At 36.4% G+C, this 24,812-nt stretch overlaps 1 protein-coding gene across 9 annotated transcripts in view; it reads left to right on the forward strand.

Moving 5' to 3' along the window:
* The window catches only part of RALGAPA1 (Ral GTPase activating protein catalytic subunit alpha 1), a 212,502-nt gene that overhangs the window by 43,179 nt on the left and 144,511 nt on the right, over positions 1 to 24,812 (forward strand). For 8 of the 9 annotated variants that reach the window (XM_043489272.1, XM_043489274.1, XM_043489277.1 and 5 more), the window contains exons 6-11: positions 1,607 to 1,784; positions 3,639 to 3,754; positions 8,304 to 8,442; positions 9,467 to 9,675; positions 11,462 to 11,701; positions 21,107 to 21,304. In XM_043489272.1, coding sequence (XP_043345207.1) covers positions 1,607 to 1,784; positions 3,639 to 3,754; positions 8,304 to 8,442; positions 9,467 to 9,675; positions 11,462 to 11,701; positions 21,107 to 21,304 — 1,080 coding nt within the window. Of the gene's footprint in view, positions 1 to 1,606; positions 1,785 to 3,638; positions 3,755 to 8,303; positions 8,443 to 9,466; positions 9,676 to 11,461; positions 11,702 to 12,305; positions 12,359 to 21,106; positions 21,305 to 24,812 lie in introns of those variants that run through there. The other variant, XM_043489278.1, reaches the window with a different exon arrangement.

Consider the following 24,812-nt stretch of genomic DNA (forward strand, 5'->3'; position numbering starts at 1 on the left):
AAACTGAGTAAAACATATCATCAACTGCTCTACTTGCCTGCATCAGTGTTTTCCTAAATAAATTTGAATAATCTTCAGTTCCTTTGATTGACGTGAAATCACTTAAAAAATAGCAGCATGGTCAGCATGCGTGAGGTTGACCATGCTGTTGAAAAACTCTTGTAGTTTTACCACTGCATTTGACTCATTTGGCAGAAACATAGTCAGTTCTTGATGTCCATGGGTTCTACATCCGTACCATTTTATACATCGGACTTGAGCATATGCTGATTTTGGTATCCATGGTAGGGGAGGTCCTGGAAGCAATACCTCATAGATACTGAAGGACAACTGCAGTTTGCCCTGTGGTCCCCAGGAGATACAAATTATTAAGCTATTCAACAAATAATTCTTCATTTTACCATAGCTATCATGAGATGCAGAGGGAAATAGTACACCTGTTAAAAATGGTTTGTTTGTTTCTTTTTTTCCTTCTTTTTCATTATCCCATTGTGCTGTTTAGAAAAGCTTCTCAGTCCAAAAGCATCTTGCTGTAAGTTAGATAAAAGTCTCATTGTAGGTACTTTTGGTGTCAAGACTTGGGTTTGCAGTACAACGGGATAAGCCTTCCTACAGCTTTGTCCTGTTTCTAACTGAACTGAGAGGGTGGCAACAGATGCCTAGCTTTGGCAGTGGCTGTTTACAAAGCATGCATGCGTGCTAAGTCACTTCAGTTGTGTTCAACTCTGTGCTACCCTGTGGACTGTAGCCCGCCAGGATTCTCCAAACAAGAATACTGGAGTGGGTTGCCATACCCTTCTCCAGGGAATTTTTCCAACCCAGGGATTGAACCTGCATCTGTTCCATCTCCTGCATTGGCAAGTGGATTCTTTACCACTAGCACCACCTGGGAAGCTCAGTTGTCTACAAAGCTGTGGTAGAGTAATATCCGAAGCTATCAGTGAGGTTAGGTTAGTGAAGAACTTTGTGTTTCGCTTGAAGATTTGGCATTTCCTTTGTTTTCTCCTTTTGTCTTCCTGAAAGAGCATTCTTCAGTTTAAATATTTATTTTCTGTGTATTGGGCATTGTTCTATTTGCTTAAAAATACAGTAATAGGCCAAATTTACCCTTTAGAAGCAAATTAAATAAATGAGATAATTTCAGGCCGATAAGCCTTTAAAGGACAAGAGCAGTGAGTTAGCAGTGAATCCGGATCCCCATGACCATTCCTCCTTTTAGCAGTTAATAGTTATAGCAAGGAGTGGTCATTGCCCTCTCTCCTTTCTTCTTGGATTAGAGTGGCAGTGTTGGAAAGAATGGAAGTAAACAAGAAGGAAATGATTTTGACTTTTTATAAGTGAAAGTTATAGCATAAAAATTACCTGATAGCTTTAAGTAGTTAGAGACCAAGTTTATTTGTTCGGAATCCATAAATTCAGATTTATAAGTGCTAAGGGGGTCAGTAAATTGTCATGGCCAGCATTCTGTCTCGCTCTCCTGCCTGCCTGCCTTTCTTCTTCTCCTTTGCAGAGCATCAGTCTATAACCATCTTCCAGAGAATTTTGGCATGGAAGGAAGAAAATATTTCCATTTTAAATAAAACTACTGTTTTTCATTTCATTTTAGATTAGGCGGGAAGGTGTTCGGCTTTTCTTGTTATGGTTGCAAGCTCTTCAGAATAACTGTAGCAAAGAACAGCTTTGGATGTTTTCATGCTTAATCCCTGGATTTTCAGCACCGCAGTCTGAGTATGGACCTCGAACTTTAGATAATCTGATTAATCCTCCACTCAACCTTCAAGAAAGTAAGATTCATCTTTTCCATCATTATTTTAAAAATTTTGTGTAGTTAATGTATATTTTTAAATGTCTGTACATTTTTAACTGGTTAACCCAACGCCATATTTTTAAATGTAGGATTTATAAAACAAAACTCATAGAGAAAGGATTAGTGGTTGCCAGGGGCATTTGAGCAGAGTTGGGGGAGGGGTTTGAGGGTGGGCAAAATTGGTGAAGGGAATCTAGAGTTACAGTCTTCTAGTCATAAAGTAAATAAAATAAGTCATCAGGATGTAATGGACAGCATGGGGAACTGTAGTTGATGACAACTATTGTGAATTTGAAAGTTGCTAAGAAACTAAATATTATAGTTCTTACCACAAGAAAAAAATTTTTTGTAGTTTTGGTGACAGTAAATACTTACTGGAGTGATTATTTTATACTGCGTGCAAATGTTGAATCATGTTGTACACCTGAAGCTAGTATAATATATGTCAATTATACTTCAGTAAAAAAGGTAAATAAATAAAAATTTTAAAGCATCCAGGTATAATGAGGCCAACAGATCAGGAGATGATTGCTGTTAAAAGATAGCTTGTTACTCATGGTTCCCAGGAGAAGGGTGTGTGCCACACCAAGGAGGGTGGTAAGACAGGGAAACACCAGGGTCAGTCGGGAATGGGGCATGAAGGGCAGGGGTGGGTATCATGGGCAAGAGCTCAGTCAGAAGTGTGTGAAGGAGGGTGAGCATGTCTCAGACTGGTTAGTTCGGATAATTTTATTAATAGCAGGCTCTGGGGCATAGAGGTTGTCTCTGGTTATTTGGTACCTAGTCCTAGGCGTTATTAGGTTAGGGGACTAGTAGCCCTGAGTGTAAGAGCCCAACAGAGGAAGTGGTAGAGATACAGGCTCTGGATATTTAGTTTGTATTTGGAAGGCAAACTTTCAGGCCAATAGTTTTCTCTCTGTAGGAATTAGCTAGCTGTGGGAGAGGCTTTCTCACCACGGTCTGTAAGACCCCTGTTATTGTTTAATATAGGCCATTTTTACATTTAATTTTGAATTGTCATGTATCAGCTTGTATCCTTCAGCTTGTATCCTTAGGTAATTTTGATGTACACTGAAGTGCAAGTATGTTTTACTTTGTGCAAAGAGTACTGTAAAAAAAAAATACATCTTCGGGCTTAATTTCTTGCCTGCTATTTACTCATAAATAGGTTTAAGAACCTGCTTATGCTAAAACAGGTGTACTGATTGTGTTGCCTGGGAAATATTTAAGAGAATTTAGCTAGTTGTGGGTTGATTTTCTTGAATTGCTTTTGTTATAATCAATGTTTTTGAATATCTGAAAAGTTTAAAAATGTGCAGGTTTCTTCTTTTTTTACAAGTGGACTTCTATAAACAAGAAACTAAAATGCTAACTTTTCTTTCTTTCTGGAAGGGAAATATTAATAGTATTTCATCCTTTGAATAAAGATGCTACCAGGGTAATCAAATTGTCCTTTAATTGATGAATAAGCATATTATTATTAATGTTTTTATAATATTCATGGAATTTTGTAGTGTACACTCTTAACCTGAATTTGAAAACATCATGAGCAGTTCTTTTTCAGGCCGTTATTCACTTTTAATCCCTGAATATCTGTCCATCCCTGTGTCACATTTCCTTGATCAGGGGTTCATGAAGCAGTTGATTATTAAAGTTGATGGTTGTTGTGATGGGCTGTCAATATGACCTTAGATTTATTTCAAGTTTCAGTCATTAGAATGTTCTCAAGCTTTGCTTATTCTTTGCTTATCCGTTTTGTAGTTAAATTTTATTTGGGTCATGTTATCATATTCTTAAATTTGTGGTTATATCAAACTTTTGTCTTGGATAGCACAAGTCACTATAGAGGAAATCACTCCACTTGTCCCCCCACAATCAGGAGATAAAGGACAAGAAGATCTTACAAGCTATTTTCTTGAAGCACTTTTAAAATATATAGTAATTCAGGTATGTGTAATCTTCTTTTATATCACCCTCCTTACTATCCTGTGGGTAGTTCATTTTCAACTCCATCCAGTTATTCTGTCATAGTAGATACTTGCCTATTTTCCTAAAGGAGGAGTAACAAATTTTTACTTCTGAAAATATATGTTAATATGCCCTTCCTGAAATAAAATCACTAGAGGGATTATGAACCTCTTAGGGAGCTGGAGAGAGAAATTTTTATAGTGGACTCTTTATACAGTCAGCAAAAACAAGACTAGGAACTGACTGTGACTCAGATCGTGAACTCCTTATTGCCAAAATCAGACTTAAATTGAAGAAAGTAGGGAAAACCGCTAGACCATTCAGGAATAACCTAAATCGAATCCCTTACGACTATACAGTGGAAGTGACAAATAGATTCAAGGGAGTAGATTTGATAGAGTGCCCAAAGAACTATGGAAAGAGGTTCGTGGCATTGTACAGGAGGCAGGGATCAAGACCATCCCCAAGAAAAAGAAATGCAAAAAGGCAAAATGGTTGTCTGAGGAGGCCTTACAAACAGCTATGAAAAGAAGAGAAGTGAAGGCGAAGGAGAAAAGGAAAGATATTCCCATTTAAATGCAGAGTTATAAAGAATAGCAAGGAGAGATAAGAAAGCCTTCCTCAGTGATCAATGCAAAGAAATAGAGGAAAGCAATAGAATGGGGAAGACTAGAGATCTCTTCAAGAAAATTAGAGATACCAAGGGAACATTTCATGCAGAGATGGGCACAATAAAGGACAGAAATGGTATGGGCTTAACAGAAGCAGAAGATATTAAGAAGAGGTGGCAAGCATCAACAGAACTATACAAAAAAGATTGTCATGACCCAGATAATCACAATGGTGTGATCACTCACCTAGAGCCAGGCATCCTGGAATGTGAAGTCAAGTGGGCCTTAGGAAGCATCACTGTGAACAAAGCTAGTGGAGGTGATGGAATTCCAGTTGAGCTATTTCAAATCCTGAAAGATGATGCTGTGAAAGTGCTGCACTGTATATTGCCAGCAAATTTGGAGAACTCAGCAGCGGCCACAGGACTGGAAAAGGTCAGTTTTTATTCCAATCCCAAAGAAAGGCAATGCCAAAGAATGCTCAAACTACTGCACAGTTGCACTCACCTCACACACTGTGAAAGTAATGCTCAAAATTCTCCAAGCCAGGCTTCAACAGTATGTGAACTGAGAACTTCCAGATGTTCAAGCTGGATTTAGAAAAGGCAGAGGAAGAGATCAAATTGCCAACATCCAATGGATCATCAAAAAAGCAAGAGAGTTCCAGAAAAACATATACTTCGGCTTTTATGGCTACGCCGAAGCCTTTGACTGTGTGGATCACCACAAACTGTGGAAAATTCAAGAGATGGGTATACCAGACTACCCGACCTGCCTCCTTAGAAATCTGTATGCAGGTCAAGAAGCAACAGTTAGAACTGGACATGGAACAACAGAGTGGTTCCAAATCGGGAAAGGGGTACGTCAGGGCTGTGTATTGTCCCCCTGCTCATTTAACTTATATGCAGAGTACATCATGAGAAATGCTGGATTGGATGAAGCACAAGCTGGAATCAAGATTGCCGGGAGAAATATCAATAACCTCAGATATGCACATGACCACCCTTATGGCAGAAAGTGAAGAACCAAAGAGCCTCTTGATGAAAGTGAAAGAGGAGAGTGAAAAAGCTGGCTTAAAACTGAGCATTCAGAAAACTAATTTCATGGCATCCAGTCCCATCACTTCTCAGCAAATAGATGGGGAAACAGTGGAAACAGAGACTTAATTTTGGGGGGGCTCCAAAATCATTGCAGATGGTGACTGCAGCCATGAAATTAAAAGACACTCCTTGGAAGGAAAGTTATGACCAACCTAGATAGCATGTTAAAAAGCACATACATTACTTTGTAAACAAAGGTCTGTCTAGTCAAGCATATGGTTTTTCCAGTAGTCATGTATGGATGTGAGAGTTGCACTGTAATGAAAGCTGAGCACAGAAGAATTGATGCTTTTGAGCTGTGGTGTTGGAGAAGACTCTCGAGAGTCCCTTAAACAGCAAGGAGATCCAAGCAGTCCATCCTAAAGGAGATCAGTCCTGAGTGTTCATTGGAAGGACTGTTGTTGAAGCTGAAACTCCAATCCTTTGGCCACCTGATGTGAAGAGCTGACTCATTTGAAAAGACCCTGATGCTGGGAAAGATTGAAGGTGGGAGGAGAAGGGTACGACAGAGGGATGAGATGGTTGGATGGCATCACTGACTCGATGGACCCGAGTTTGAGTACCGGGAGTTGGCGATGGGGAGGGAGGCCTGGCCTGCTGCTGTCCACGGGATTGCAAATAGTCAAGACACGACTGAGCAACTGATCTGAACAGAACTGAACTTTATGTGTATATACCTTATGTGAGCCAGTTATGTTTACTTTCTAGTCTTTCATTTATAGTTAGCAGCTATGGTACTTTAAATGAAAAATCGTTTGATTTAGGCATCAACCTGACTAGAGGTAGCAATTGAGGAGGTGGACTGAGGATGCCCTTAGAAGGTGGAGGGATGTAATTTGTACTTAAACCTACTTGTACTTTTAAATTTTCTAGGTGCATGTATTATGTAAGATAACCTGTTTGTCTCTATATATGAAATGTGCATATCCTGATTGATGAAAACACTTTTAGCATATACACATTTAATTGTTCTGAACACAAAAATTCCCTGTGTCTCAGAAACAAACATTATGAAGTTAATTCGCACCCTGAGCGGGATGGCCAGGGTTTGAATCCTACTCTGCATCTTACTGATAGTGTGACTTTTGGTAAATTACTTAACCTCTTTGTGCCCAAAGTAGAGACAAAACAATAATATATATCTCATTTTGGTGTTTGGGGCTTAAGTAATTAGTGTATAGTACTTAGAATAACCAACTATGATATAGTATGTGTTTTGTAGTGAGTAGTTACCATTACTGTCAGTATTACCAAAAAAGTCTGTTGTACTTCATGTAAATTTTTAAAATTGTTTTACTAGTTTATTAAGATACCTTTTATGTACAGTAAACTGGTAATGTTCATTTTAATGAATTTTACTACATGTAAATACCCATGAGACCATCACAACAATGAAGATAATGTATCTATCACCCCTCAAAGTTCTCAGATCCCATGGTAATCCACCCATCTGTACCTGCCTGCCACCCTTCATCATCTTGTTCCCCAGGCAACTGTTGATCTGATTTACTCTCTCTGTAGTTTGCATCTTCTGTATTTTCATATAAATGGAATCATATTGTACCTCTTTTTTTCTTTTATTTTTGGTCTGGCTTTTTTTTCCCCCCCAGCATAATAATTTTAAAAATATTATTATTGTATGTATCTACAGTTTGGTTCTTTTTATTGCTGAGTAACTTTTCAGTGTATGGATATGCTATGATCTTTTATCCAGTCATCTACTGATGGTACAGTGAATTGTTTCTAGTTTTGGGCTATTACAGATAAAACTACTATGATTATTGGTAAATAAGTCTTTGTGTGAATACAGACTTTCTTTTCCCTTGAGTAAATACCTAGTAGTGGAATGGCTAGATTGTATGGTATGTATATATTGACTTTTTTCCAAATGGTTGTACCTTTTTATATTCCACTAGCAATGTATGAGACTATATATGGTTGCTTCATATCCTCACCGTCAGTTGATATGGTCAGTCTGTAGTTTTAGTCATTCTAAAGTTAATGTACAGTAGTATCTTGCTGTGGTCTACTCCGGGCTTTTATTATCTCCCTACTTAGATATCTTCCTCAGCCTTCTGGAGTTTTCACACCCTATATTTCACAACTCTGCTCCTTCTGACTTACTCCCCTCTACACTTCATGGATACTTTCCTCACCCCTGTGAGACTCTTGAGTCCCCACTGAGCTGCTGCCTCTGTTACACTCCCTTCATGGGTGCCTCCTGCGGTCAGGCTCTCATTGCCCGCACTTGACTGGCACTGTTTCATACCTTCCTCTCTTTCCTCTCACATAGGCCTGTTTTGTTTGACTTTTAGGCTGAATTATTCAGGAAGGGAGAAAGAGGAAAGATCACTATAATCTTTGTCAGTAGTAGAGCCGAGTTTTAAGTCAACTTTGACAGTTTTCTAGAGCACATTATAAGATTTTTGAAAAATAACATATATCATTGACCTTTGAACAATATAGGTCCCCTTATACACAGATATTTTTCAATAAATATGAGCTACACTACTGCACAAGCCACTGATGCTTGAAGCTATGAATATGGAGGGCTGACTGCAATGTTACAAATGGATATTTAAGTGCACAGAGGATCAGCACTTCAACCCCCAGATTGTTCAGGGGTCAACTGTATAATGTATTTGCATGGCACAAGTTTTTCTGTTTACATAAACATACATATATACACAGATTTAGCCTCTTATCTTTGTAGTCTAAGTTTAGTTTATTGCTTAGGTAGCCTCTTATAAGCTTGTTTTTAACAGCTAGTATTTTTTTTTCCTCCTGGAATAATTCTAATTTTTTGTTTATTTTTAGGTAAAAAGTTTAGAATGGAAGAACAAAGAAAACCAAGAAAGAGGATTTTCATTTTTGTTTTCACATTTTAAGAAATATTATTTGCCTTATATTTTCCCCAACATCTGTAAGGAGAATAGTTTATATCATCCTGTACTTGGTAAGTAATCTTTGTAATTTTCTAAAATATTATACATAAGAGTAAAACATTCATCTGTATGAATTTAGCATTTATTACCTGCAAAAAACTTGCCATATTTAATTTGTATTGATTAATTGGAGATAGTGTACCATGATTCATACTGAATTTCATACTGAAAGTGCAATTTTATTAGTGGAGAATTTTCATTCTGAGTAAAGAGATTTATCAAAAACTTATTTCTGGGTATCACCTCTTGGAGAAGTTAGCCTACCAGGAGTATTTATGATCACAAATTAAACTTAATTCTAATGTTTGGTATCATCTTTAATCTATTCTGTAAAACTTTTTAAAGCTCCCTCGAAGGTTTGGCTTTGTATGTCTTATTCAAACTCTGTATGAATAATTACATTGTCATATATTTTGATCATATCTTGTCCAGTATTTAGTGACTGTGCCAAAATGTCTTTCGGAACCTTGAAGCTGTAACCTCAAGGTCAAATCCTGGGTTAGAAGTAGACCACTGCCATGTATAGAAGGCATTGACAGCCTGTATGTGGAAATGTCTTTTTTGCACAAAAATGTTTCTGTTTTAAACTCTGCCAAGTTTCGACAACTCACAAGCTTAGGCACAGTCATTAAGGCTGGTAGAAATGACTTAAGTTAGAGTAGCAGACCTTTACCATTGAAAACAATATTTGCTTTAAAAATAATTTTTCTGTGAAAATTCTCATACTTTGTATGATATCAAAATATGTGTCTCAGACTTAGTTAATTGAAGTGAGCTCTCATTAATTTTAAATGGCTCTGGAAGTTTCTTAGAATTCTTAATGATTTTTTTAGTGATATTTTTGCACATTTCCATCTATCAGCTGTATATGGTTCAGTCTTCTAGATTCCATGCTAATATCTAGCAAATTATTTTAAAATGTATGTATGCTATTTCTTAAATCAGGATATTATCACAATGTTTTCTGAAATATTTAAAAACATAGATTTATCTAAGCATAATTCCTTTCTTATTCTGGTTTTTCATTCTGCGTAGATATCCCACAGATGAGACCAAAGCCACATTATGTCATGATAAAGAAGGATGCTGAAACCAATGAGGCAATCTATTGTACAAAGGAGCCTTTCATTAAGGCTCGTGTTATTGTCATTCGTTGGCTGGTTTCATTCTGGCTGGAGCCAAAGCCGCATACAGGACCTCATATTCCTGGGATGGAAGGTGAAGTCTTGCCAAAAAATATTCAGGTAATACACACAGAGCAAACTTGTTAAAGTTAAAAATGGGTTTAGGGATTTGTCCACTGATTTCAGTTCCTTAGATGTAGAGCACATTGAAAACAAATAATAACACTACATTCTTTTTATAAATGTATTTTGTAAATCCAGATTTTTATAAGTACTATAGAAACAATAATTTTCTTAATGAAAAATGCAGTTTGTAAACTTGTATAGAAGATAATTTCAGTCATATACAAGTCTCAGCTTATTTATTTCATGTTAATTGTATAGTACTAAAAATATTCTAAATTGTGCAAATTATTGCAATTGGAAACAGCTTGCAATTAAATGACCTTCATAGTGCTATTTATTTTTTATTTACTTCTAAAATATTTAGTAACTTATTTTGATTACGTTGAGTCTTGTAGCACACGAGCTCAGTAGTTGCTCTGTAGCATATGGGATCTTAGTTACCCAACCAAGAATCAAAGTCACATTCCCTGCGTTGGAAGACAGATTCTTAACCACTGAACCACCAGGGAAATCCCATTCATAGAGTACTGTTTTAAAGTCCTGTCACCGTGTCATGTCCCCTCTTTTCAGGAACACTGACTCTAGAAATGTGATGTAAAGTTACACAGCTATGTAGCGGAAGGGCTAATATTTAAAATTCTGTTATTTTTAAATAAACCATTACCCTCTTTTTTCACTTGCCCCTCCTCTCAATGTGCGTTTTTTTTTTTCCTGAAATTGTCTTTATTGCAGTGATTTTCAATTTATTTTTATTTTCCTTTTCTCAGATTTCCTCATTTAGTTTTAAAAATATTTTATATGTGTGTGCTTTTTATACAACCTCTTTAAGTACTTTGAAAGTTAAGTGGAGGTATAAAGGATGTTCATTAACATTCAGAAAATTTGACTTATATTCCCTCTAGCCTTTTATTTGTCTGTAGCAGATTATGTGATGTGTTTTCCCTAAAACATTGTTCTAGGTTCTCTACAAAGCATTTTTGAATGTAGACACTCTCAAGCAGAACTATGCTTGCTGATCCCAGAATTCAATAAACTAAAAATCAAATTATTTTTTTTTAGTTGGGAAGGTGCATTTGAGATCATTTACATACTTAAAACCCTTTTATTTTATAGATAATAGAACTGAGACCAAAAATTGAATAACATACCAGAAAGTATATTATCATTCCACTATATAGTGCTACCTCTCATACTGTGGCAGTAATTTATCACTGCCTTAAGACTTTTACTTTTGCCCTAAGTTTAGCCATCATTTTCAGTCATGGTGAAAATTGTTAAATTATTAGAATGTAGAGTTTTCTAATATATATTTTATGTTAGCTTCATTTCTACTTTTTCTGTCATATTTTTTTCTGTTCCTTTGCTTTTTCTAAGAAGTTTTGCTTGCATAATCTTTGTTTATGGTAAAATAGAGATGACTTTACACATTTCAGACAAGAAACAGTCCAGTTTTAAGGTATTTGTTATTGAAGATCAAGGTGACTCCATTGGCATTATTCTTTTACCCAGTCTTAATTCGTAACTTGTTTGTGCTGCAAACACATTGAAAAACTTAATTGAATAGATGTTTAATGAGTATCACTATGTCACTTAGATATTGAGTTATTTCATTGCCATTTAATTATTTAGCATGGATTCTAAATGAAACTCTATTCCTACATTTTAACCAATGCTATAAGTTACTTATGGAATGCTTTGGATTTTGTCAGTATTTGCTATTGGAAGACAAAATATTGAGTTAAATGATTGTGATATTCTCCCCCTTTTGTTTTTATTTTAGAGAGCAGCTGCTAGTTTGGTATCCAGAGAAGAAAACAAAAATGATAATGCCGATAAAGCAGATAGAAGTGCAGAACCTGAGCAGTCTCATTCCAACACAAGCACTCTCACGGAACGAGAACCTAGCTCTTCTAGTCTCTGTAGTATTGATGAAGAGCATCTCACAGACATTGAAATAGTTCGCAGAGTTTTTTCTTCTAAAAGAAGTAACGTTAACTTTGTCACAGAGATATTTCGTCAGGTAAAATATCTCTCAATATTTCTAATTTGTAATACAAACTTTGCCTTTAATATTGAATATACTGACTTTTAGCTATTTAGAATTTATTCTTCATGAAAAATTTTTTTAAAGTTCATATTTAGTTTTTAAAACTTACTACATCTAATCCTTGAATATTTTCAGTTATTTTTTTAGTTTATAATAACTTTGGTTTAATAATTATCCCCCCAATATTTCTTCTGTTACCAGAATAATTTTCTTAGTTACTCACTTTATGATTTGAAAGTTTTCTTCCTATAATTTTTTAATAAGTTAGAGTAAAATTATTTATCTTTTACTCTAAAATTAATAAAAAGTGATTTATGAATACAGAATGTCTTTATCCTCCGCATGGAGGCTTGGTTTTGTCTTCTAAGGCATTCTGAAATTAAATTTGCTTAAGGCATATATTGTTTGGGGAATAAAATAAAGAAGAGGGAAGGGAAAAGAATAAAAGCTATTTCACATGAAGGTAGTTAGAAATTCCTAGGTGCACATTTTCAGTTACATAGAAATTTTATGGGAAAATAAACCTTTTGAAAACTAACCATTTGCTCTTAATAGCAAAGGTACTTAACTTTTACAGGTAAACATCATTGAGTTTTGTAGCTGAAGGGGATCATTCAAGTCTCACAGCAAGTAAGTGGTAGATCCTGGACTAAAATTCTGTTAGTGCTCTTTAATCTGTGCTACACTGTCTTCACATGCCAGGGAGCTCTCCAGGCAAAGCAGATTTTCATCTCCTACATGTTTGTTGATATGTAAAAGAAAGCATGAGGCAGCATTAGTTTTGTCAGTCTGAGGTAAACAAACAAGCTGTAACATTTTATCCAGCTTTGGCAGTGAGTTGCCAGCTTTAGGGTTTGGGTTGACAGGATATATGACAAGTGCAAAGGGAAAGATATTTGACAACTATGAGTGGAATTCTTTGCTTATGGGAAAATTTAAAGCTTATAGAACTATAAAGGTTTTCTGGTTCTTGAGTCGGTTTGAGTATGTTTGTTTTTGTAGGAATTTGTTCATTACATTTGTTTTTAAATGCATTCTCTTATAATCTTTTTAAATCCCTGGAGCATTTATATTCATGTTTTTTCTTGTCATTCCTGTTATTATTTGTTCCTTGTTTGTTTTTTCTTAATGATTCTTACCAGAGATTTGTCAGTTTTATTAGTCTTTGGAAAGAGTGAACTTTTGGCCTTGTTGATCCTCTGTGTTTTATGTTCATTTTCTCATTTATTAATTTTGCTACTTGTTATTTCTTTCTGCTTTTCTTGATTTTATTTGATGGTTCTTCTGCTAGCTAATTTAATTAGCCTCATTTTTTTAATATAAGCATTTTTGAGACTGTTAATTTACCTCTTAATGCTATTTTAGCTACAGTCTACAAACTTTGTATGTGTATTATTCACTGTAAGTGTTCTAATTTTCATGTTAATACCTTCTGTGACCTGTGAGTTATTTAGGTGTCCATCTGCCAAACAAATAAGATTTTTCTAGTTTTCTTTTTTCTCACAGATTTCTAATGTGATTCTTTTTGGTCAGAGGATATAATTTGTGTAATCAGTATGTAGGCCGTCCTCATAAATGTCCTGTGTTTGAAGAGAATGTATTCTTTTCTATGAAGTTCATGATTTTTAAAGTTTATTAAATCAAGCTTATTATTGTGTTGGTGAACTTTTCTGTATTCTTACCTAAAATTTTTGGTCAGCTTGACCTCACAGTTATTGAGAAGATGTGGTAAAATCTTTTGTTTTGATGGTGATTTGCTTATTTTTTTCTTTGTAGTTCCGTAAATTTTCCTTTGTATATTTTGAAGCTTTGTAATTAAGTACATACATATTTATATCTTCTTGAGTTAAACTTTTTGTTTATGGACCTTTTAATCTGCAGAAATTATCTGTAGTAAAAAAGAAAACTTAATTTGCTTAAAGTCTACCTATAGTAGTCTGTCTACTTTTAGTACATTAATACCACTTTTTATTAGAATTATCCTCATGTATTTTTTTAAATTCTTTAATTTTCAGTCCTTTTTATTACATTTTATATGTCTCTTATAAATATGGTTGGATTTTAAAAAATCTTTGTCTTTTAACTGAAATATTTATTGTAATTACTGATATGTTTGGATTTACTGATATGATCTTATTTTGTTCTTTTTATTTTTCTTATGTCTGTATTTTCTTATATTCCTCTTATTTTTTGCTTTTATTTAATTGATGTTTTTTCATTCTGTATCCTCCTTCCTATCACTTGGTTTGAGAGTTTTTTCTTTTCCTTGTCCTTCAGTGATTACTGTCTAAATTTTAACATACATACTTCACTTTCCAAGTATAAAGTTATTATTTTTTTACCCTCTTCCTAATCAATACAAGATTAACAGAACCCTATTATTCTAATTTCTCCCCAAATAATTTATTGTTATTAACAAATAATTCAGTTCTATTTTGCATGTTTATATATTTAACTCCAGTATCATTATTATCTGTGTGTTCAGTTGATTTACAGTTAGTTTTATTCATCACTCCTTTTGATTATGATTTCTTCCTTTTCAGATCTTTCATTTAGAATTACTTTCCTCTTCTTGAAGTTCATCATTTAGAATTTACTTTAGTGGATGTCAAACACTTATAAATTTTTGCTCTGAGAATACCTTTATTTTGCCCACATATTTTTTCCACTGGATATGAAATTCTAGATTGACAGTTATTTTCACCCAGTACATTTCAGATACTTTCCCACTTTTCTGGGTTACTGTTCACATGTCAATCAGCAGTTGAACTCTTGATGCTTTATAGGTCAGTTGTCTGGCTTTTAATACCTTTTTTTTTTTTTAACTATTTGGCATTTTATATTTTACTGTGGCATATTTGAGACTTCCCTGATAGCTCAGTTGGTAAAGAATCACCTGCAATGCAGGAGACTCCAGTTCGATTCCTGAATCAGGAAGATCCACTGGAGAATGAATAGGCTACCCACTCCAGTATTCTTGGGCTTCCTCTGTAGCTTAGTTGGTAAAGAATCCACCTGCAATGTGGGAGACCTGGGTTTGATCCCTTGGTTGAGAAGAGCTCCTGGAGAATGGAAAGGCTACCCCCTCCAGTATTCTAGCCTGGAGAATTCCATGGACTACAGTCCATGGGGTCGCAAAGAGCTGGACACCACTGAGTGACTTTCACTTTCATTTTTCACTGTTCAGGTCTAGATTTCCTTTTATTCTTCAGGGGATACTTTGGGGATACTGTATTTATGGATTAGTATAATTTGACAGTTCTGGTGGAAAATTTCCAGCCGTTCTGTCTTTAAATATTGGCTCTGTCCTTTTTTTTTTTTTTGCATTTCAAGATATGTGTTAAACCTTCCCGCTTTCTACATCTACTAATCTCACATATATATTTTCAGCCTCTTTGTCTCTCCATGCTACATTCTGATTACTTTCTTTCTAATTACAACTGTTTCTGGAAGTTGGCCAGTCTGTTTGGTCAATTTTAGGTGTCTAGTTCATACCTTACTTTTTATGTATTGATATGAAAATTTTTTATTATATTTATATTTTATTTTCTGTTGATTGATTGATTGATCCTCCTGATATCCCTGAAGTCTTTATAGGTCTGAGTCTGCCATATTTTATTTCTGAATGCTCTTCCTCATGGTGCTATATATTCTCTTGAAATATTTTGTGATCAGAATTTTGATTCTGAGCTTTTACTACTTAACGACTGTTTCTTGATTTGGTTTGTTAAAGGTTGATTGTTCCAGAAAGGGGATGCATTTACTTCATATAGATGCAAGGAAACTCTTCCAATCTCACATTAAACTGAATTCCTAAAGTTTAAGCCAGCCAGATAATATGAATGTACAAGTGTAAACCTGTATTACGGCTAGCTTTTGGTTACAGTGTCTCTGAGGAGATGTCTGTTATCTACTTTGCCTCTATGTACAGGCAATTTTCCTTGCAGACTTTTATGGGGTGGTTTTAAGTGATGGGACTGGAAGCCATGATCTTTATTTTTTGAATGTTGCATTTTAAGTCAGCTTTTTCACTCTCCTCTTTCGCTTTCATCAAGAGACTCTTATAGGTCCCTTTACTTTCTACCATAAGGGTAGTGTCATCTGCATATCTGAGGTTATTGATATTTCTCCCAGCAATCTTGATTCCAGCTTATGCTTCATCCAGCCTGGCATTTCGCTGATGATATATATTCCTTTGGAACTCCAACTTTGTTTGGAGGTTTCCTATCATTCTTTCTTCCTTGCCCCCTTAGATCCATAAAAACCAGAGTAATTGGTTCCATTCAAAATGAAACCACTTTATTGCTACACCTAAAACCTCTCTTGAGTTTGGACCTCATGTAGGTTTTTATTTTCAAATATTTCTCCCTACGTCTTGGCTCATCAGTGCATTTAAGATAAAAGTTTTTTTTTTAAAACTGTATAACATTTTTTTTTTTTTCAGTTGTACGATTGGTTACCTAGTTATCACACTCTTAGAAATAGAATTCCCCTTATTGGGTTTTTAATGATACTATTTATATTTTAATTTCTAGAAGTTAATATTTGGTTGTTTTAAAATATCTGTGTAGTGCTTTTTTTACAGTGGCTTATTCATATTTTCACTTTCTTAATATTAAAATGTATTAAAATATTCATATTCCTTATTCTAGTAGTTCTGGTAACTTAGGTTTTTGCTGTTCTGGCCTTGTTTGTTGTTTGTTTATTCACCCTCATTTGTTTGGATTTTTATGTTAAGAGCTTGCATTTCTTTGGAATCTTACAAAAATGACTTTAAAACCTGGGTTGGAGCTTGTGTTCCTCCAGAGAAGATTTGCACTTGCTTCTCTCAGGTATTCAGGAGTCCTGTCAACCTTGGTTTACTTTACATTACAATTCTTTGCTTATGATTTTTCTCACTTTGCAGCACTCAAAAGTTAGGTGATAGCCAGCCTATGAATATGAGTTTCCAGGGAAGACTGGTATTCCTTACTCGAAGTCAGCAGACAAGTTTCCTTACTGACTCTTCTCTGGAGTCAAGTTTTTTCTTCCTGTCCTAGCTCACCATTGTTTTGAGGATGTACCCTTGACTGGTTTTACATTTGTATGGTCTCTCAGGTCCACACAGCGGGCATTAATGCAAAGCTCTGAAGGCTGTCCAAGGCAACACCCACCTGTTGCATTGCTTACTCGTCCCTCTAGATCAGCACTTTCATTTTGTTCTAGACTCAGAATATCCTTACAAGCTGAGCCATTCATTTAAAAGGTATATTATACTTGCTATGTGACAACTTTTAGGTGTTCTGTGCGAGTAGATTCTAGGGTATCTTTCTTAAAATACTTCCAGAAACTGAGGTTCTCTGAGATGTTATTTTTATTGTAACAGCTGCTTTTTAAAAGTGGTTTTTAAGGCAAAACTTAAAGAAAAATAGATTTTAGGATGGTGACTTCAATGAATCATTAATGTTTTGAAAGGAATCAATTTCTAAGATTAGATTGTAGTAGAAAAGCTATTTTTACTTGCTTAATACTGATGATAAGTTTGCACAATGGAGAATCTGTGAAATAATTTCTTTCTTAATTTGAAGGCTCATGTGTTTCATATTGTGGTATAGACAGAAATATTTAATTAATTATTAGGTATATGAGCATATGATGATTTTGCCCTTAGCAGTCCCAGCTAGAGCCCAAGTCCCTCTGTAGGTAAGTTTAGTAGAAATGTCTTGTCTTTTCAACTTTCAAATAATTTCATCCTCATAGCCATTACACTAAACTGGTTCCCTGTCTTCAGCTTTCCTCTCTTTCCTTCCCACCTCCTCTTCTTACCTGGCTACTCAACCTTTAAGATCATAGCTTAAATGTGAGTACACCAGAAAAGTCTTCATGACCACCCTCACCCATTCACTTGCCCACCCACGAAGCAGGTATACACATGTGCACATACACATACACACACATGCTCAGTAAGGACCTCTTTTTAATGATGTTTTTGAAAACTATACTCTCCTTCATAGTATCTCTCCTGAGTTTTAGAAATTTTTTAATGTTTAATTTTGATCTTTCTTATTACCCCCCATAAATACTTATCTTAGTCATTCATCATTGTAGCCATAGTGCCTGGCAGTGAGTTAGGCACCAAATAAATTTTGGTGAATTTGTTTAGTGAATTTTGGTGAGCTATCAAATTTGATGAATTAATCAAGAAGCTCAGTAACTGTTGAGTGCTGGGCACTTTGTTAGTGCTAGCTGTGGGCTAACATGTATTTCTAGAAGCCAAGTCTTGAGATAATTTGTTACATAGGTAATAACTTTTTTTAATACCACTTTAATGATTGTGAATTCTGTGTCAGATGAGGGTATCTATAATTTTATGTGTCTTTAAAAGAAAGGTACAACTGCAAAGCGTAAATGCCCAGATTATTTGAAATGATAAAATTATTCTCCATATCCCTTCAGTTCAGTATAGAATGGGCATAATAACACTCCAGACATCAACACTCTATTTTATGAATAAACCCATTCTTTGTGCTGTATGTTGTTAGTACTTGGAGGCTACAGTGAGGAGCCACAGGTACTTTGATGTGAGGTAAATAAAACACATAGAGTTTAACCTTTAAAAGCACCACATATTTATTTATATGTATGTAATTTTTAAATATATAAGTATACATATATATGTAAAAAAAAATTTTCCAAAGGCAGTGGGTGGCAAAGTATAATATGGGGCTCCTGAGACATCCCCAGAACATTTTGAGGTTCATAAGGTCAAAACCTTTTTCACTGTTGCAGTGAAATTTTCCACAGTGTACAGTGGGGAAAGTGTACAGTGTACAGTGAAATTTTCCCCAGGATACCTGACGTATGATACTGTATCAGATTTAATGCGGAAGCAAGTGGATAAGAGAATCCAACTGTCTTCTATTAAGCTAAACATTAAAGAGATTTACAAAAAAGTAAATAATTCTACTCTTCTTTTAATTTGGAAAAGGAATTATTTGTGTTAACATACATTAGATTAAGTATTCTGAGACAAAATGTGAACCTCTTTGTCTCTAAGGAGGTTTGTCTCTAATCTTTTTGTCTCTAACCTCTTTGTCTCTAAGGAGACAAAAAATTACCAGGTCTGCTAAATGCTCACTCTATTTAATTAAATTTCAAAGAATGTGTCTGTCACAATCTGGGTTGGTTAATAATGGAAGCCCATTAAAAAAGTAATCAGAGACTAACATGTTTTATTCATGTTTTTTCACCAGAGAAGAGAGGCTTAGCTACCAGTAAATCAGATCCCATTGGTGAAGCCAGTTATTAGAAAACTATGTACCAGTTTGCCTTAAGCTGATACCATTAAATATTTTACTTGTTTTTTTATCTCTTGTGTTTTGATTCTTTGTCCCTGTAATTTTCTGGTTCTGATGTAGTTTTATGGTCATAGAATCATGAAAGTGGAGATGACCTCGTAGGTCTACCTGTAGAGAGAAAATTTGCTGAGTATTGATTGACATATTCTTGCTTATAATGACAGACTCCCTTATTATCGATTAATACTTGTATTTGATTGTGAGTGGTACTTCTTTGTAGAAAGATTATGGTGCCACTATGTGGATTTGACTTCCCTGGTAGCTCAGACTGTAAAGCGTCTGCCTACAGTGTGGGAGACCCGGGTTCAATCCCTGGGTCAGGAAGATCTCCTGGAGAAGGAAATGGCAACCCACTCCAGTATTCTTGCCTGGAAAATCCCGTGGATGGAGGAGCCTGGTAGGCTACACTACAGTCCATGGGGTCACAAAGAGTCCGACACGACTGAGTGACTTCTCTCTTTAGGTTCAAAACAAAAATGAGCAGAAAATACAGAGACTTCTCATGCTAATTTTTAAGTAAATTTTTCAGTATTTGAGAATAGAACTTTTAGAGATTGAGCTTTTTTTTTTTCTTTTAATATTTTTAAGGAGCTCTGAAGTGTTGTTTCAGTTGGAAAATAGTCTTAGAGCAGGCAATGATGATCAAAATTATGCCATTGACCATTAAACTGTCAGAACATGAGAATGAGAATTTGGGAATGGGTTTGTTCAGTGGAGGAAAGTAGCAAGTAATGCAGTTTTCTAGGGAATCAATAATAGCAATAAATAAAAGGATTACCAAACAACATGAAATACCCTATTGATATTACACATGAGCTTTTCATCATTATTTTCTTGGCTAGTTTCAGTCAGATAAAGTAGTCTTTTGACCCCATGATTGTTATTAAATGTTCATAGATAATTCTAGAATAGAAAGTATCAGGTTTTAGGTAAAGGTTTTGTGATTTTTACAGTTGAAATTCATAGATAATCATTATGAAACATACAAAAACAAGTAAGTTGAATACCAATTTTATTTGTTAAAAAAATACAATGAAAATGTTAACACATAAACACAAATATTATAAGGGAAGGACTTTGAGTAGTGAGACTGAGTGTTTTTCTTGCTTTATTTTTGTAAGTATGAATTGTATAAAAAAGCTTTTTTTTTTTTCTGTGATGATGTTTTTGTGTTGAGGAAAATGTTATTTTCCAACTTAAGATTACCACTGAAAGGAAAGGATAACTGTACGGTATTCCTTTTAACTTTCTAAATATTTTTGCCGTATTATTTAGCTTGTAAAATTTTAAGTGTGTAAAATGACAGAAGAAAACTCTTACCTTTTTAAACAGTATGTTGTGAAAAGCTAAGTTGCCTTGTTACATAGTGTTTTTATTGCTTTTTGGAGTCATTTTTTTAAATAAAAATCTTTTTATCAAAATTTATTTTAATCTACAAAAATGTGATTTATTATGAAAAGTTGTATTTACATTAAACTCATAGGAACACAGTTACAGGGAATATGTTCATTCTGAAATATCACTATTGAAACAAATCTTTGCTCCTAGGACTGGAAATCCATGTCTACCTACTAAAAGTATTTGTCTTAATGTATTTACAGATTATTTGGAAACAAAAGGTTTTTTCTGACAATGAATTGTTTGACTTTAGCTCTTTAAGATGGAGAAGGCAATGGCACCCCACTCCAGTACTCTTGCCTGGAAAATCCCATGGACAGAGGAGCCTGGTAGGCTGCAGTCCATGGGGTCGCAAGAGTCGGACCCGACTGAGCAACTTCACTTTCACTTTTCACTTTCACACATTGGAGAAGGAAATGGCAACCCACTCCAGTGTTCTTGCATTGAGAATCCCAGGGACAGGGGAGCCTGGTGGGCTGCCGTCTATGGGGGTCGCACAGGGTCGGACACGACTGAAGTGACTTAGCAGCAGCAGCTCTTTAAGAATCATTTATATCTCACATTTTATTAAGATAGAAATGTATATTTTAGTAGTTTGCTGCAAAGTAAAAGGTGTTATTATATTCTCTCTTTTTTTCACTAGGCATTTTTATTACCAATTTGTGAAGCAGCAGCTATGAGAAAAGTGGTGAAAGTATATCAGGAATGGATCCAGCAAGAGGAAAAACCTTTGTTCATGCAAGAGCCTGAAGAAATTGTGATCTCTTCTTCAGCCCTTCCATGCATTGACAATGTCACAGACCATGATATTTCAATGGAAGAAGGAGAAAAAAGAGAAGAGGTAAAATAAGACTTACGTATTTTAATATAAGTTTAACAGATAAGATTTTCACAGAAATGTGGTGATATGGGATAGATGGGAAGGTAAAGATACTTTTCAGTATACAGTTGATCCTTGAACAACATGAGTTTAAACTGTGGGTCCATTTATATGAGGATCTATTTCAATAGTAAATATTACAGTACCACATAATCCATAGTTGGTTAAATATGTTGATAATGGAGAAACTGTGGCTATTGAGAGCCAACTATAAGTTATATGCAGATGTTTGACTGCTCGAAGGGTTGGTGCCCTACACCCAGTGTTGTTCAACAGTCAGTTATATTTCACAGTTTAGATAATATGTTATCTTAGTACTCTATCCCAAAGCTCTTTGATGTCACAACTTCAAAAGAGCTTGTATTCTGATTCTTTCAGTCATTGTTTAGATCAAAATTGGATGGTATTACAAAAGGTATAATATTTTAAAGTGTGGTGGGAATTCCCTGGTGGTCCAGTGGTTAGGAAGTGGTACTTTCACGGCTGGGGCCCAGATTCATCTTTTGTTGGGTAAGTAAGATCTTGCAAGCTGCGCATCCCAGTCAAAACAAAACTGTAAAGAAAAAAAAACAAAACTGTGAGACTAAATCAAAATGGATGCTGTAGTACATACACTGCAAATACTTTTATTTGGCTGTAGCCAAGAGTCGGTGGTTGAGAGTGATAAGAAATGTGAAATAGAGGGAGGAGCCAAGATGGCGGAGGAGTAGGACCGGGAGACCACTTTCTCTCCTACAAATTCATCAAAAGAATAACTGAATGCAGAGCAAACTTCGCAAAACAACTTCTGATCGCTAGCTGAGGTCATCAGGCGCCCAGAAAAGCAGCCCATTGTCTTCGAAAGGAGGTAGGACAAAATATAAAAGATTAAAAGTGAGACAAAAGAGCTAAGGATGGAGATCCGTCCCAGGAAGGGAATCTTAGGCAGCATTGCTTGGAGTAGGGTCCGGGCCTGAGTGCCCTGAGGACAATCGGAGGGAGCTTCTGTGAGGTGCCAACTTGAACTGTGGGAGACCAAAGGGGAGAGAGTAAATTAACCGGCCTGAACACACTGCCGGCCGTTCGCAGAGCAAAGAGACTAAGAAAATCCAGAGAAGAGCTCGCAGGCTGCGGACGGGCCCAGCCCCGCCGAAGGCAGGAGGCAGGGGGGAGGGGAAGGTCGCGGCGAGACACAGGGCGCAGGCACCCGACCGGCGCGGGCGGGGACTGGGGCTGGGGACGCGGAGGGCGGAAGGCGCGCGCACCCGACTGGCGCCAGCGGAAACTGAGACTGGGTCCGCGGAGGGGAGTGGGCGCGCCGCACCTGGGGAGAGTGCGCCCACCAAGCCCCTGGCTGCCTGGACCGCTCTGACGGGGAAGGCACAGAGAGCAGGCGCAGCTTTTTGCTCCGCGCTTTTGTGGAACACCCGAGGGCTGGAACCTCGCGCAGCGCGGGCCGCGCTCCATGTAGAGCAGCCGGGAGCCTGAGCAGCGCAGGCGGAGAAAGCAGCGTCAGCCCCTCCCGGCAGCTCCAGCCCATCCCCGCGGCGCAACCCCCTCCCCGCGGCGCCAGTCCCGCCCGGCAGCGCCAGCCCCTCCTTGCCCCGCAGAAGGACGGAAGTAGCTACCTGAATAAGAGTCCACCTCTGCCCGCCTGTGTCAGGGCGGAAATGAGGCTCTGAAGAGACCGGCAAACAGAAGCCAAATAAACAAAGGGAACCGCCTCAGAAGGGACTGGTGCAACAGATTAAAATCCCTCTAGAAAACACCAACTACACCGTAAGGGGCCTGTAGATACCGAGAAGTGTAAGCTGGAACGAGGAGCTATCTGAAACTGAGCCGAACCCACACTGACCGCAACAGCTCCAGAGAAACTCCTAGATATAATTTTACTTTTTTCTCTCTTTTTTTTTTTATTTTTTCTTTTTTTATTTTTTCTTTTTTATTTTTTCTCTTTTATTTTCCTTTAAAATCCCCTATTACTCCCCCATTACTCCTTAACTTTCATTTCCATAGATTTTTACGATTTTTTTAATTAGGGAAAAAAAATTTTTTTTTTTCTTTTTCTTTTTTCTTTTTTTTCTTTTTTTTCCTCTTCTTTTTTTTTCTTTCCTTTTTCTCTTCTATTTTCTATTTTTCTTTTTCTCTTATTTCTTTTAAAGTCCTCTAGTACTCCTCTACTACTCCTTAATTTTCATTTTCAATACACTATAACCTTACCAAAAAAAAAGAAGAGAAGCCCTATTTTTAAACCGAAGATTATTCTCTCCCAATCTTGACTCTCTGTTTTCTACCTCAGAACACCTCTATTTCCTCCTTTCCCCCTCTCTTCCCAATCCAATTCTGTGAATCTTTGTAGGTGACTGGGCTACGGAGAACACTCTGGGAACAGACAGCTGCGTAGATCTGTCTCTCTCCTCTTGAGTCCCCCTTTTTCTCCTCCTGCTCATCTCTATCTCCCTCCTCCCTCTCCTCTTCTTCATGTAACTCTGTGAACCTCTCTGGGTGTCCCTAACGGGGGAGAATCTTTTCACCATTAACCTAGAAGTTTTCTTATCAGTGCTGTATAGTTGGAGAAGTCCTGAGACTACAGGAAGAATAAAACTGAAATCCAGAGGCAGGAGACTTAAGCCCAAAACCCGAGAACACCAGAAAACTCCTGACTACATGAAACTTTAAGTAATAAGTGACCGTCCAAAAGCCTCTATACCTACACTGAAACCAACCACCACCCAAGAGCCAATAAGTTTTAGAGCAAGACATACCACGCAAATTCTCCAGCAATGCAGGAACATAGCCGTGAACATCAACATACAGGCTGCCCAAGGACACACCTAACACATAGACCCATCTCAAAACTCATTACTGGGCACTCCATTGCTCTCCAAAGAGAAGAAATCAAATTCCACGCACCAGTACACTGACGCAAGCTTCCCTAACCAGGAAACCTTGACAAGCCAATCGTCTAACCCCACCCACGGGGTAAATCCTCCACAATAAAAAGGAACCACAGACCTCCAGAATACAGAAAGCCCACTCCAGACACAGCAATCTAAACAAGATGAAGAGGCAAAGAAATACCCAACAGGTAAAGGAACATGAAAAATGCCCACCAAGTCAAACAAAAGAGGAGGAGATAGGGAATCTACCTGAAAAAGAATTTTAGAATAATGATAATAAAAATGATCCAAAATCTTGAAAACAAAATGGAGTTACAGATAAATAGCCTGGAGACAAAGATTGAAAAGATACAAGAATTGTTTAATAAAGACCTAGAAGAAATAAAAAAGAGTCAATTAAAAATGAATAATGCAATGAATGAGATCAAAAACACTTTGGAGGGAACCAAGAGTAGAATAACGGAGGCAGAAGATAGGATAAGTGAGGTAGAAGATAAAATGGTGGAAATAAATGAAGCAGAGAGGAAAAAAGAAAAAAGGATCAAAAGAAATGAGGACAACCTCAGGGACCTCTGGGACAATGTGAAACG

This window comes from Cervus canadensis, chromosome 17 (assembly GCF_019320065.1).
Source record: "Cervus canadensis isolate Bull #8, Minnesota chromosome 17, ASM1932006v1, whole genome shotgun sequence".
NCBI lineage: Eukaryota > Metazoa > Chordata > Mammalia > Artiodactyla > Cervidae > Cervus > Cervus canadensis.